This window comes from Osmerus mordax, chromosome 25, assembly GCF_038355195.1.
Source record: "Osmerus mordax isolate fOsmMor3 chromosome 25, fOsmMor3.pri, whole genome shotgun sequence".
In the NCBI taxonomy this organism is placed as follows: Eukaryota; Metazoa; Chordata; class Actinopteri; order Osmeriformes; family Osmeridae; genus Osmerus; species Osmerus mordax.
The window spans coordinates 1,593,128-1,607,419 of record NC_090074.1 but is presented as its reverse complement, the minus strand read 5'-3'; the positions used below and the strand labels follow the sequence as shown (position 1 = coordinate 1,607,419).

At 43.7% G+C, this 14,292-nt stretch overlaps 1 protein-coding gene across 4 annotated transcripts in view; it reads right to left on the bottom strand.

Annotated features, from left to right (window-relative positions):
* The window catches only part of ntm (neurotrimin), a 184,523-nt gene that overhangs the window by 16,753 nt on the left and 153,478 nt on the right, over positions 1-14,292 (bottom strand). For all 4 annotated transcript variants that reach the window (XM_067228983.1, XM_067228985.1, XM_067228982.1 and 1 more), the window contains one exon: positions 6,761-6,993. In XM_067228983.1, the coding sequence (XP_067085084.1) occupies positions 6,761-6,993 (233 nt within the window). The remainder of the gene's footprint in view (positions 1-6,760; positions 6,994-14,292) is intronic.

Here is a 14,292-nt window from a genome sequence, read left to right as displayed (position 1 = left end):
TGAATAAGGTTTATCCACCGGTCCATACATTTCAGCTTTCACTATAGACGCAACAACTTAAATAATTCGCCTTCACGAAACACAGAGGCATATGCTGCAATTCAAAAAAATCAGAAAGCGCAAATATCACCCAGTCCTCGAGCCCAATTTAAGTGATTTTGAAGGAAGGTCCTGAGAGATGTTTTGGTAATGAAGCAAAACAAACTGAACAATTTACTATTATTATTTGCAGTGTAAATTTGTTCAGTTGTTGGTACTTGTAAGTGAAAATGTCCACAATTTCTGTGTTGCTTTGGATAAAAGCTTTGACTAAATGAATACAACTGAAGAAGGTCAGTTTATCAAAGGCATGTTCTATTTCTTTATCCATCATGAATGGAGGTTTCACAAGAAGGACAGACGGGTCATTCACCACAAACAAAATCCAACATGTACTTTTTCATCCCTATTGACAGCAAGGTGACTCCCAGAGATACATTGCCTTCAAATGTTTTGAAAGATGTGTATATTTGTTGGTCCTTTGAGAGAGAAACCAACAATATAATTATAATGGCAGCAGTAGCAATATAAAATTAACATGGATAACGTAGATTGCTGCAATCCTTTTGAATAAGCAGTTAAAGGGCTTTGGCAAGGTCTTATCCTTTGGTATAATTTATCCTTGCAGAGCAACTTTCACAATGTGACCACCATATGTGGAGAAGGCTACAGTATCAGATTATAAAACATATTATATACAGTCGGTACACTGTGTATAATGTATATGGACGTGTGATTGGTTTTACCTAAAATCTGAGGTCATATTTAGCGTTTGTAAGCCTTTTGGAAGTGAAATGAATAAAAACGATTAAGTCTTATAAGAGTCTCCTCGAGTCTGTATCCGTCTGAAGAAAGAAATGCACATTGTGAGAAATTCAATTTCAAGTGAGCCAACATGAACACATTGTATTGTTCCTGAAAGGTTTTTCAGACGTTCAGTAAAAAGAAAGCATATATCCAAGAATAAAGGAGGATAATAACACCCCAGACTCAGGATTCACGTAAAGAAACCTTGATAATGAATACAAAGTGGAATAAAAAAAGTAGCTGTTAACTTTTCTTATCCTCCTCACATCCTGACGTTATCAATGTGCATTCTTCTGGCGAAAAACACAGAGCATAGCCACAAACTCCAATGAAGTTAACATCAAATAAATTCACCAACATCTTAATCTCCAGATATGTATAGTATAACTGTACTCACATAGCATATATGCAAATAGTATATACTTTATATAAACATTATCCAACTGTAAATACATCAAATGCTATTCTACTGCAAGTAAAAAACACTTGTAAACCACAATATCTGTCTTTCAAGCATCCATCATGCGCTTAAAGAGAAGAATGTGTGAAAGTTAACTATTATGAATGTTTAACTGAAGTCGATCCTCATCTCTCCGACAGCCTGTCAGATTGTGAAAAACGTTGCATTTTCAAAGCAACACGACACACCCTATGAACTAGATCTAACTGCTGCATCACTGTTTCAATCTTCTTATTGTCCCATAGGACTAGTTTTGCAGGACTCTCTGACATTAATAATGTATTACATGTTAACATAATCCCTGTTTATACCCTTATAAATGACAAAGCACCCACAAAGTTAATTATTTAGATGTTATGTCTGCTTATTTGTTATTTCCCGTTACTGATTTTGACCTTGGGCCTTATCCTAGAGGCAACAATTTAGGTATTTGTGTTTGGGGAAATTTTAAACCTGTCTCCAATGTTTTACTCTAGTTTGCTTAAATATTAATGTTTGACTCGAGGACATTATCATAAAACAACACTAAAGGAGATTGAAGGTGCTAACTCGATCATTCATCCCCTCCAAAATGAATTCAACAATGCCAAATTGGCATTACAATCGCAGTTGACTTCAGTTTTTCAACAAACATCACTAAATCTATTGAGACAGACAACAGTTCAATTACTTCAAACGTATTCAGCCTTTCAATGGAATTCTTCTATCTTTACCAACCACATTTTCCAGGCACGAGGATAACCGTTCATGTCTACAGAACCCATTTTTAAACCCAATAAAATGCTTACTGCAAGGGACTTTTCCTTTTATATTGCAGTCTGTCACACTGCCAGAAAAACATCCTGCATAGTGGGTTACCACTAGATTGGTATTCCATTGCTGCCATATTAGGTAAAGCATGTTAAATTGCATTTTAATAGAGCTGTACCCTCCTATCACTTTTGATGGGGTATTGCAAAGCTTCAAAGACTTCCCTGAGTCAACAGGCTGCCATGCTGAATTGAAATATTTTGCTATACAGTATGGCTGCCTAGTTCTAAGACTGAGGCTATCAATGGGTTCCAACACTGAGAGCTACAGGAGGAAAGATACAGTAATTACAAAAATTGAGATTTTCTAAAAACATCATGTGGGTTCTTCCTGACATTATGAAGTGTAGTCAGCAGTACATAACCTAATCTTACAAGGTTGTATTAACTCCTGAACAGTCTGACAAACGCTGGGTAGAACAGCTGACCGAACTGATAGCAATAAGTCGTTCCCATTCATTTACACCAATTACATAGTAGAAACTCCCCATTAAAACATGTCAGGAACTATTTTATTCATGTTGCCATTATACTCAGTTTCAGCTCAAACTAGAAAAGAAGTGAAAACAAGGAAGACACAAGCAACCACAAGAAAATCAACGCAATTATTATTATTTTTTTATAAATCAGACAATAGTGATCTCCAGCTGGCCAACATTGTTGTGTCTCGTGTAAATGTCAGATGATTTGACATTCAAATTATGACCTCTTGAAGGCATTGATTTACATGCAAATTTTGTAATCAGGCAATGCAGATTAGCTGCATGTAATCTGATGCAGTGTGCCACCCACAGAAAACCAGTCTGGTTAACTCACAGAGCATGACACAGAAGTAACCCTACATTTTACCAACACTCCTTCTCAATGTCGATCACACTGATGTATCTCAGACTTGACTTGTGAGAATGCAGCTTGCGTGGGAATAATTACATTTTTACATTTAGTCATTTAGCAGACGCTCTTATCCAGAGCGACTTACAGTAAGTACAGGGACATTCCCCCGAGGCAAGTAGGGTGATGTGCCTTGCCCAAGGACACAACGTCAGTTTGCATGACCGGCAATCGAACTGGCAACCTTCGGATTACTAGCCCGATCCCCTCACCGCTCAGCCACCTGACACATACATGCACTATCTCAAATATAATAAATTAGTTCATCGTGAAATTATCATTGAGCAAGTCAGAGCTCTGCAGAGGTTAATTTACGCTACTAATTGCAGTATTGTTACAGATTTATTTTACAGAATATGCACTGGGAAATACTACTGGTACAGTTGAATTGTGATTCCTTTTGATAATTAAAATTCTATTAATCTCTGATCTTGCGTTTCAAAAGTTGCTCTTTAGCATTTACCCGGTGCCCCTAAACGATAATGGGGGTGAGACTCCTTTCAAGTTAAGACAGGGAAAGGTACCATGAGCTGCAAACATGTAGGGAATCAGGTGGCTGAGCGGTTAGGGAATCGGGCTAGTAATCTGAAGGTTGCCGGTTCGACTAAATGTAAATGTAATGTATATGTAAAGGCAAGGAAATTTGAATCAATCAGATATGCAACTTCAAATAACTTCTAGACTTGCCACCTAAATGTGGGTGCTAGCAGGCACTGTACAGAACACAAAACAAAAATAAGCTTGCTCAAATACCCCGAGGCACACCTGCAACTACTCAAGGATACATTTCAAGTCTCCAAATCTCAAATCATTGACGAGTCTCTGGTGAGAGGAGCTAATTCCAGCCTCCAGGTTACTTCCGCGTAAGCTAACATGATCACAGCAGCAGGTGTACATGACAGCACACTGCCGGACCCATGCATCATCAGGAGAACTGCAAACACACAAAGGCCTTCGTCAGCTGTCCTGTGCGTTCAGCAGCGTAACTGTACCATTAAAAAGACACGTGACTATGTAACTGCCACTTACAGATCATCTTGTGCATAACATCATGTGCTTCTGGGTCATCTCCAAGGCGAATTTAAATGCCATCGCCAGATTCGAGCTTTCAACAGTAAATAAATGTTTGAATACATAATGCATGGGGTGTCTTTGATGTCTAAAACTAATTATGTTTCTCAGGTGATGCAACTGCTTGTCGTCTGACACAGAGATGCAGAGCGGTGACTGTGGTGCCTTGCGGTTGTGAAGCTGCGAACTCCTAATCCGCTGCAACACCTAGAGCAGAAGCCTCGCAGCATGCCATGTTGTAAAACGATGACGACATCGATCCCTGGAGACAAGTCAAAACTAGAAGTTTCATTAAATGTGCTCACCTTGAAAGCATTAAAAGGTATAGGCAATGAAAATGTCAGAGAGCACAAATGCCATCTATGATTTGAGGTAGCGGCTTTGATTTACATGTAATTGAAAACAATTTGTGGATGATCTATTTGCCAAGGCAAACATTGCATTAATTTAATTAAGGTAATGTATTTCTTTATTACAAAGATAATTTCTCTATAGTCAAAAGGACAGGCAGCTTGATTGAATGGCCTGTGATTCACAGTATTTCAGACAGTTAGCATACAGCAAATTCCAAGCCAAATAATAAGGTATGATGTGCTAACAACAATCACTGACAGGTGTGTCATTTTGAAAGAAAATTATCTCACTGTATTATAATATTATATTAAGTGGCCAAGTTACTGTCATCCACCTGTAATCTGATGGGAAAAAATGACAGTGACAAATATTAATTGATATGAAAGGCAATGCTTCGTTTGGTGGGTGGGAAGGTAGGCTCTCGCACGTTTCCACGTTTCTCCCGGAGAAAACATGTTTTGTGTGTGGGTTGTAAACACTCAAGATGAGATGCCTCTGTCACCCTCTTATCAATAGAACCTGCTACAAGGCTGCAAAGCAAGCTTCAATAAGATAGCAAATGATTTCATTCTTCACATCCTGTTTGAGAGAAATATGTGAGGCGTGAGATGGTGGCTTGAGAATGCAGAGCCGTTGTATGTCTGACCTTTTCTGTTGAAGTGTTCGGGCGTACTCCCAATCAACCGACTATTCTGTCTTCTTTGAGTTACCAAGGCAACGTTTCTTTTATCTATCTCTACAGGTTTTGTCCTGTCTTGGTTGAATGCTTAACTGTTCATAACTAATAGCCAAATGAAGGGGGGGGGGGGGAATGTAGGAACAGGCCTAGTTGGTAGCGTGTCTTTTTCACTGGCAGCAGCGAAGCAATCAAGAGGCTGTTAAATAACGAGGCCAACCCCCTGTGGAGGAAGTTCCACTCACCGCCGGGTTAACACGTGACTCTCTGTACTTTTTAATCTGTCTTTTAATTAGAATTAACAAAAAAAATAAAATAAAAAACACACACTTGTCTGATAGGACTTCAGTCAATTAACTACACAATGATCTGAGGATTCCAAGATGACAGATTTAGATAAAGATCAGCGATGTTGTACAGGCCGATGATACAGTCTGTATGGGGCTTCGCTATCACAGTATCTAATCACGAGAAGGGAAACGTGCTAAATGTGTGTTATAGGCTGGAAATGGTAATCTCCTTTCTTGTTTGTGTACAAACCCTGAACCAACAAACTACACTCCACAACCCACAATCTACCGGAGATGGAAACGATTTATTTCATGATTAGTTATTTGCTGATGAGCTTAAGCTGGAAAGGAACCCTAACGCCTACATATTAAGAGTCATCAGAATCCAAACAGACCCGGTTGGCAAATACAGTGACACACCATGCATTGCTTTATTATTCGATGTTATTCAGAAGTGAAATAATAAGGTGGACATCTGTAAACTTGCTTGAATGTTTTTTTGTTTAACTTTCATTTTGATCACAGAACGAGTCATCTTTTCTTATGAGTGACAGTGTCACTGAAATGAAGCAATTTAGTTTCGGCATTCCGCCACAACATCAGCCCTGCAGAGAGAACACCCCACGACATAAAGAACGAACAATCCCAGCTTTGTCTTCCAACTACCCCAAACTAAACATCGCCCACAGCGTCCGGGGCAAAGACAACAGCACACTGCATTCATTTGACTTTCACTGTCAAGACACATGGGAATTTATGAATAGACAAGCCATTAAAAGAAGCTGGGTAGAAAATTTGCCTTAAGACCCGGAGCACTCTGCCCCCTTAGCAGCTTGTTCCGCCCCCACGCTCCAATACTCCGAAATGACAGCGTCATCAATCAAATTCATTCAGGATCCACTGATTACAAAAAACACAGCATCACTGAGGACCAATATCATTGGTCACCCCTAATCAGACTATTATCCACTTCATCAGAACATATGGCTCAGAAAATCTTGTAATTAGGTTCAGTGGATTGAGACAAGGCCCTGTGCTGGTGAATTTAGTCTCAAAATTACATTTAAGAGTTTCACAGACCATGCAGTCATCCCCTAAGCCTAATAGAGAGAGACAGATATATATAGAGAAAGACAGAGTGACATAAATATATGTCGGACAGACAGAGCGAAATATATAGAGAGACAGACAGACAGAGCGACAGATAGAGACAGACAGAGATACAGACAGACAGAGCGACAGAGACAGACAGAGCGACAGACAGAGCGACAGACAGAGCGACAGGCAGAGCGACAGGCAGAGCGACAGGCAGAGCGACAGGCAGAGCGACAGGCAGAGACAGCCCACGAGCGTGTTTGTTTACCTAGCACGAGCACGTGCACCGACGTGGTCCGCGGCCGGCTGCTCGTCTGGACGGCGCACACGTACTGGCCCTCGTCGCTCGTGTCCACGTCGTCGATCTTGATGGTGAACTCCTCCTGGCTGAAGGTCACCAGGCTCACCCTGGGGTCCACAGACCACTTGTCCTCGCCCGCGTACAGGATGCTGGAGCGGTTGAGCCAGGCGGTGTGAGTGACCACGTCCCCCTGCGGACACCTGCGGAGGGGGCGGAGGCACGGGGTGAGTGGACGTCAAGTGGCGGGACGACCGCGAGAGAGATGAAGCGCTAAAACGGCCACCGGGAGCTCATCACCGGGTATTGTGGGAGAACCATGTAGGCTGAGGCTTTTACCGCAGCTGCGTGGGTTCGAATCCGGACTGGGCCCTTTGCTGTATGTCTTCTCTTCCCTCTCTCTCCCCTCTCTCGCCTTTCCTGTCACACACTTAAAACTGTCCAATAAAGCCTGGGAAATGCAATCCTTCTCCATCCCCCCAAATCATCTTTTTATGCAAAACACCCGTCTGTCAGACGCAGTCTTCCCTGGACTGGAAGCTCTCCAAGACTGATCCAACAGCACAGCTTCTAACTCAGTCGAACCTCTACATTACATTACATTTAGTCATTTAGCTGACAATCTTATCCAGAGCGACTTACAGTAAGTACAAGGACATTCTCCCGAGGCAAGTAGGGTGACGTGCCTTGCCCAAGGACACAACATCATTTGGCACGGCCAGGAATCGAACTGGCAAACTTCTAAGTAGTAGCCCGATTCCCTAACCGCTCAGCCATCTGAGGTGGACCGTTATTTACCCAGCTAAAGAAAAGACGTTTCTCACAGGGAAGAACTGTGCCATCAAGCCATAAAATCAAATGCAGGGAAATGATAAAGGGAACATTTGGTGGAAGGTGAGAGGCGTTTGCTATGTCACAGCTTTTGTCCATGGCATCTGTCACTTGCGCTCCGCTGGTGATGCAGTAGTGGGGGATAATAGTCTGCCAGGGGAATGTCTGGTGTCATGATGGAAAAAGAAGACAACAGCCTTTGTGTGTAAGTGTGTGTGTACGTGTATGGGTAGGTGTGTGTGTCTAGATGTGTGTGTGTAGGTGTATGTGTAGATGTGTGTGCGTGTGTGGAATCTATAGCAGGTGGCATGTCAGGGCTAGGGACCACACTGAAAGAGATGTCTGAAGAGTTAATATGCCACAGTAAACTTGTCATCTGGGGAGTCCAGACATATTGCATGTGCTGGGAACTGATGACACAATATTGAAATACATGTCTTGCATAGTCTTGGTTTGTGACAGTGAAAATGCTATGCAAGAGTACTCTGAATTTACATCACAGTGTCTTCTCTGCTCCAAAAGGGACAATGTGTTCTTGGTTGACTCGCTTGGCGAGAAAAATCCAAAGGCTAATTATTTCCTCATGCTACCAATTACTTACAAATATTAATTACGTATCTAATGGAAATCCATGTACGGTGAACAAGCATGAAGCAAAGTGATTCTCAAACTTTGTCAGTGTGTCTGTAATAGCATTAGGAATCAGAGGACATTAAGAGAACCTACAAGGACAGTGCGTGTCCATGTTCCTGTGTGTGTGTGTATATGGGGGTGTGTGTGTATGGGTGTGTGTATGGGTGTGTGTGTGTTTGGTGTGTACACATCTGCCCATGAAAATTCAATCAATGGGTGACGTGACACTTTCTTGGAGGGGATCCCACAGAACACAAACCCTCTCTGCTGATTGGCAGATGTGGTCCATGCCTTTCACTGTCCTCATTTGAGCCACTGTACCTCAATGGGAAAAGCACTTTCCCCAGAAAACAAGAGCGACCCTCACAGACACCACAATACAAGCCTGTCCCCACAAGCCTGTCCCCCACTAGCCTGTCCCCCACAAGCCTGTCCCCCACAAGCCTGTCCCCCACTAGCCTGTCCCCCACTAGCCTGTCCCCCACTAGCCTGTCCCCCACAAGCCTGTCCCCCACTAGCCTGTCCCCCACTAGCCTGTCCCCCACTAGCCTGTCCCCCACTAGCCTGTCCCCCACTAGCCTGTCCCCCACAAGCCTGTCCCCCACTAGCCTGTCCACCACTAGCCTGTCCCCCACTAGCCTGTCCCCCACTAGCCTGTCCCCCACAAGCCTGTCCCCCACTAGCCTGTCCCCCACAAGCCTGTCCCCCACTAGCCTGTCCCCCACTAGCCTGTCCCCCACAAGCCTGTCCCCCACTAGCCTGTCCACCACTAGCCTGTCCCCCACTAGCCTGTCCCCCACTAGCCTGTCCCCCACTAGCCTGTCCACCACTAGCCTGTCCCCCACTAGCCTGTCCCCCACTAGCCTGTCCCCCACAAGCCTGTCCCCCACAAGCATGTCCCCCACTAGCCTGTCCCCCACAAGCCTGTCCCCCACAAGCTCCCGCCAGCTCCTGGAACTCTCCGGTTGTTTTGGAACAACACTGTGGCGCTCTCAATGACAAACTTCTCGTCCTGTCCCTGGACTGGCCCAACGCTGGATTTCCTACTATAAAGAACGCCACTTTGGAACCATTCTCTGCGTCGCTGCACCCCTTGTGAGACCTATTGAGAACCACGTTAAATACGAAAAAAGATGACTAATTTATCAGCCCAAAGTCCTTACCTCCTTGTTAGCTGCTGCATGTGCTCTTCATAAACCCCACGGCCCATATCCTGACGACTGCATGATGACTCTAGCCCGGTTCTGGTCCTCGAACTACTTTACTTCACATCCAGTAACCTACACCATCCCGAGGGATTCCAGGTAAGTAAATTTAGCCGATCCCGCCCCCCCCCCCCCTCTTAGATGACAGAAGTAGTCGTCAAGGGCGCCCGTTACCAGGGGAACCAAAGAAACCAATCCCCTCGATGCAACAGAACGGCATTAAAAGAGTGTTCTCCCACTGAGATGCTGTTATGATATACTGCAGGGCATCCGTCACCGAAACATTATAATACCTTTCTGATGTGCCGAGAACACCGACTATTTTTATACTCCTGTTGAGGAAGAGCATGAGGGGGTGAACCAAGTATTCGTCCCCGTCCCCCCGCGCCCCCCTCTACAGTGTGACAGATATGTCCTGTGGTGACTGTAACCAAAAAACCTCCACCAGGATTTGTGGCTGGTGAGACCTCAGGGGGGTGCGTAGCAGAGGGTGCAAAAAGTCCAAGGTTGTAAGCGAGAGCCTCACAGTGCATTAGGAAGTCCTGGAGGGAGTTGAGCCTTGTCTAAAAATAGAAATGATGTCACCTCAAGTCAACCGTTTGTTCCAAGTGCCCCGCATCTGAATAATAATAATAATAATAATGTATTTAGAGCTAGAACTGTTATTTCTTCGTCTGGGAGTCTGAACATTTTACCAATAAGTAAGTAAGCTCACGAGGATCAGAAGTGAACAGGAGGAAAAGATGCTGGATGATCTCAGCTGTTTCCCTTTGCCCTTCCATCACGTCCTTTGAGCCAAGGAAAACTTTTGTGACCTGTGTCACCTTTAAAACATCATTTTACCCTTTTTCTTTATTTGCAATGTGGGAACTCTTGGGTATAGAGCAAACAAACTGGAGTAAGGAAAGCCCTGGTATACTTTGGTAGTGTGGTTGTTGGCAAAAGCCCTGCTATTGAAAATGCTATGCAAGGTCGTCTGACTGAATGTACCCAAAACCCCTACAAAATCCCCCAGAATGCAACATAAAGAAATGAATAAATATTTCATACCACAGTATTTCTTCTTATCTCTGTTGCACAGACTGCGAGCCAATTTAATCCAAATAAAATGTCAAACCTCTCAATGCCATGAAAGGGGATTCACAGATTCGAGCGGAGGATGTGAAAATTAAGCACTGGAATAAACAACTTCAACCTCTTTCACTTTGCACTCTGACGCAGTAGTGTGTGTGTGGATCATTAAAAATACATGGTTGCTCTTCCTTCACAATTAGAAGGCTATGAGTGGAATTTGTTCACTGTGATGATTAATAGAGTTCATGTTTAATGCTTTCTTATCGTTTGGCTATGTCAGAAGCAATATTTTTCCAGAAAAGACAAAGATGAATTTAGGTTGGTTAATGTGTAGATAAAATGGTCTGCTCTCAACAGGAAGGCACAAAACCGTTTTTAATCTTATACATATTTTAGATTTCGCTGTTGGCGGTTCATGCTCATTCCTTTAAAACCTTTGTAAAGGTATTATATATCGAGAAATAAATGTTTTGAATTAGGTATAATTCTTTTTCAACTGTATTAAATGCTTACAAATAGATACCTTATTATGACATGATTTTAGAAAATTCACTCAGACTGCTTTTCAATCCAAGAGATGTGTAAAGGTGCTGGATAATACCTGTCAAATACCTAAATCTCATCCAAGGATGGTTTGCCCTAAAAGATACAACAGTTACGAAAAAAATTAGTTTTGTTGGCTAAAAACGCGTTGTGTAAGCTAATGAGGTCCTTCGAGAGTTGTTTAGCTACAGACATGCCAGTGCTGGTGAAATGTCAAATGTAATATTTTGGAGCGGCCTGCTACTTATCAGACTATTCTGTTCCTTTGCCTTCCTCCTCGTCTTATTCTGTGAAGCCGCTGCGAATCAACTCAAGCTGGAGGTCATGGGTCAAGGACCGAACAAGAATTGGGGGCATTTTTTCTCTTTTTATTTTATTTTTTTACCTGTTGTAGCTCTAAGTTAACAGTCAATTGAAACATTGCCTTTCAAATATAAATCATGTTAAGTAATCAAATGTTATGTGAGCACAGAATATGGCATATACTATACGTATTTTTCTGTAATAAAAATCAGGCCAACTAAGTAGGACATGGGATCGTTTCACCAGGCCATAACTGAGCTACTGAATGCACGAATTTAAGTACAATAAAATGATGGTCAGCTGAAAAACGATTCACTATAGAACACGAGTGTGTGTTCATACTGGGGTGAGAAGACAGAGGAAAGGCTGGGCCGTCTTGTCCCCAGATGAGCCGCAGTTTGACCCTTCAATCACCAATCAGGAGACAACAACATTCACACATCCAGGATGTGTACAAGGTTACACACGTGCTCAAACGTGTGAAATAACACGTCAATCTAGGAACATAATCAACAAAATTCTGCTTGCCAATTCGTTTTTAACAACTGAAATGCTCGTTATGTGAACCGTCTTGAGTTAGGACCCAAAATAGCTTAGTCTTAGCATATGACTAGATTAGAACCACAACAAAATGGTGAGATAGATACCGACTTGACTCTCAGAACTACGCTACCTCTGATCCTCGATCTTCAGCTTTTGTGTCAAGTTTGTGTCGGTTTGGATAAAACCGTGGACGCCTTGGACATACACTTTGGGCAAACAGGGCTTACAGTCAGTGGTCATGATTGCTTTGTAACAAAGAACATCCACTGTAATCTGTATCTACTGTACATGTCTTGGTTGTTTTAGCCATACAGTCCCTCAGTAAGAATAAAGAGCTATAGGATCATGTCCCCACGGCAACCAAGATGGCATAGCTGTGTCCCAGCTGTTTCTGAACACCAGCTTTGTCCCCGGGGTCTGGAAGGACACAACCATCTTCCTTGTTCCCAAAAGAGTTTGAATCCACATCTGAACATTTCCTGCATTTTCCCTCTCGATTTCCTGTCATACTTCACTGCTTATCCAATCGAAGCAGAGGTGCCCTAAATATATATATTTTAGAAAATAAAAAAGTCCAACAGTTCATGTTTCTCCTGAGAAAGCTGAATGGTTTGAACGAACACCAGAACCTTTTAACAGCAGTGTTTCGGTCACTCAACCAATCAGTCCTCACCCCTTCAACATCCTCTCCTGAAAAACGTCCTCACCGAGAAAAGCAAGATAGAAAAAGCCGTCGAGCATGCAACCAAAATCACCGGCACCACTCAAACCCAACTCTCAGGCCTTTCCAGTCAGGCGGTAAAGAGGAAGGGAGTCTCCATCTGTAAGGACCCCTCACACTCCCTTCACCTCTCCTTTCAGCTCCCATCGGGTTCCTCAAAAAACCTCTAGGCAGAAGAAGAAATTACAACCCAAAAAAACTTCCCGCTTCAATATCCATGTTAATCCAGTGTAAACGTAACGTGCTGTAATTTCACACGAGTATGTTGCATGGTGGATGTGAACCCCTTACCTAGAGCAGATTTCTATCAAAATACGATCGAGCATGTCCTGGCATAGCAACGCAGATCACACAGTCTAGCTTTTTCCCTGCATATGTTGGGTCATGTTTGTGATAAACAGAAGACTGCGTCGTGCTTAACAAGCTCAGAACGTGAAACCCCGTTATTAACCAGACCTTCCTCTCTGAACTTGATCCTGCCCCTAACAACAACACCAAAATATCTGAACAAACGCCTTGAACGCAACGCCTGCTGAAATGAAAAGATGTTCATAACAGACGGCTCCAACAGGGTAGCTCTCACGGCGCGAGCCTGACCCCATCGATTCCCTGCCAGTGACTGCGTCCTTACACCCCCCGGCACGGCAGTTTCTCTGTAGTTACTATGGTGATTGCTCCTGCACTCTCCTGGGGGGGGGGGGGGGGGGGGGGGGGTGGACGAGCTGCCTTGACAGCTCTGGGGGGGAGGAAGACACCTCCGTCTCCCCCCACCCAATACATTGGCAGGTAATAAGAAGGCTCCAGCCACGGGGCGTCCAGGTGGCTAGCCTGGAAGAACTAGGTCCTAGGCCTTGTGGGAATCTTGACAACTGTGGGATGATGGCAAACAAGTCCTGTATACTTATAGGTCATCTATAAGCCCCCCCCCTGGTAAAATAAGATTTAAAGATCAGTAATAAGTTGCCAACGATACCAAATGACAATACATTTGTAAAACTGCACCAAAAAACTATTAGAAGTGTTAAATAGGAGGCCAGCACACACTAAACGCCTTCACTCCAACTTACAGCATGCGCTCCAGGATGGAAAAAACACAAAACAGTTTATTCCAGCACATTCCAGGGGTCACGGAACTGAGCTAGCATGTTCCAGTCTCACAGGGAGCTTAAATGTAGTGACACTTGCTTGGGGAATTGGAGATTTGTCCCTAAAAGCTGTCTTCAATGCTTTCAGAGAAACTGAAATAGCAAGGAAACATCCACATCCCTGACCAACACACACAGTCACACACACACACACACACAGTCCCCCCTGTGCCCCAAATCGACACATCAAAACAGGACAGTTAGCTCACATCCCTACAAATGGTCTGAAGCACACAAACACACACACAAACACACACACACAAACACACACACAAACACACCACACACACACCACACAAACGTTAAACACCACCCTGCAGATCAGGAGGGCTGCTTGGCCGGAAAGCTTATGGACGTGGCTGGAGGCTCACTGTTGGGATCAGGGGGCTGAGAGAGTGTGTGTGTGTGTGTGTGTGTGTGTGAAACCAGGGGGCTGAGAGAGTGTGTGTGTGTGTGGGGGGGACCAGGGGGCTGAGAGAGTGTGTGTGTGTGTGTGTGGGACCA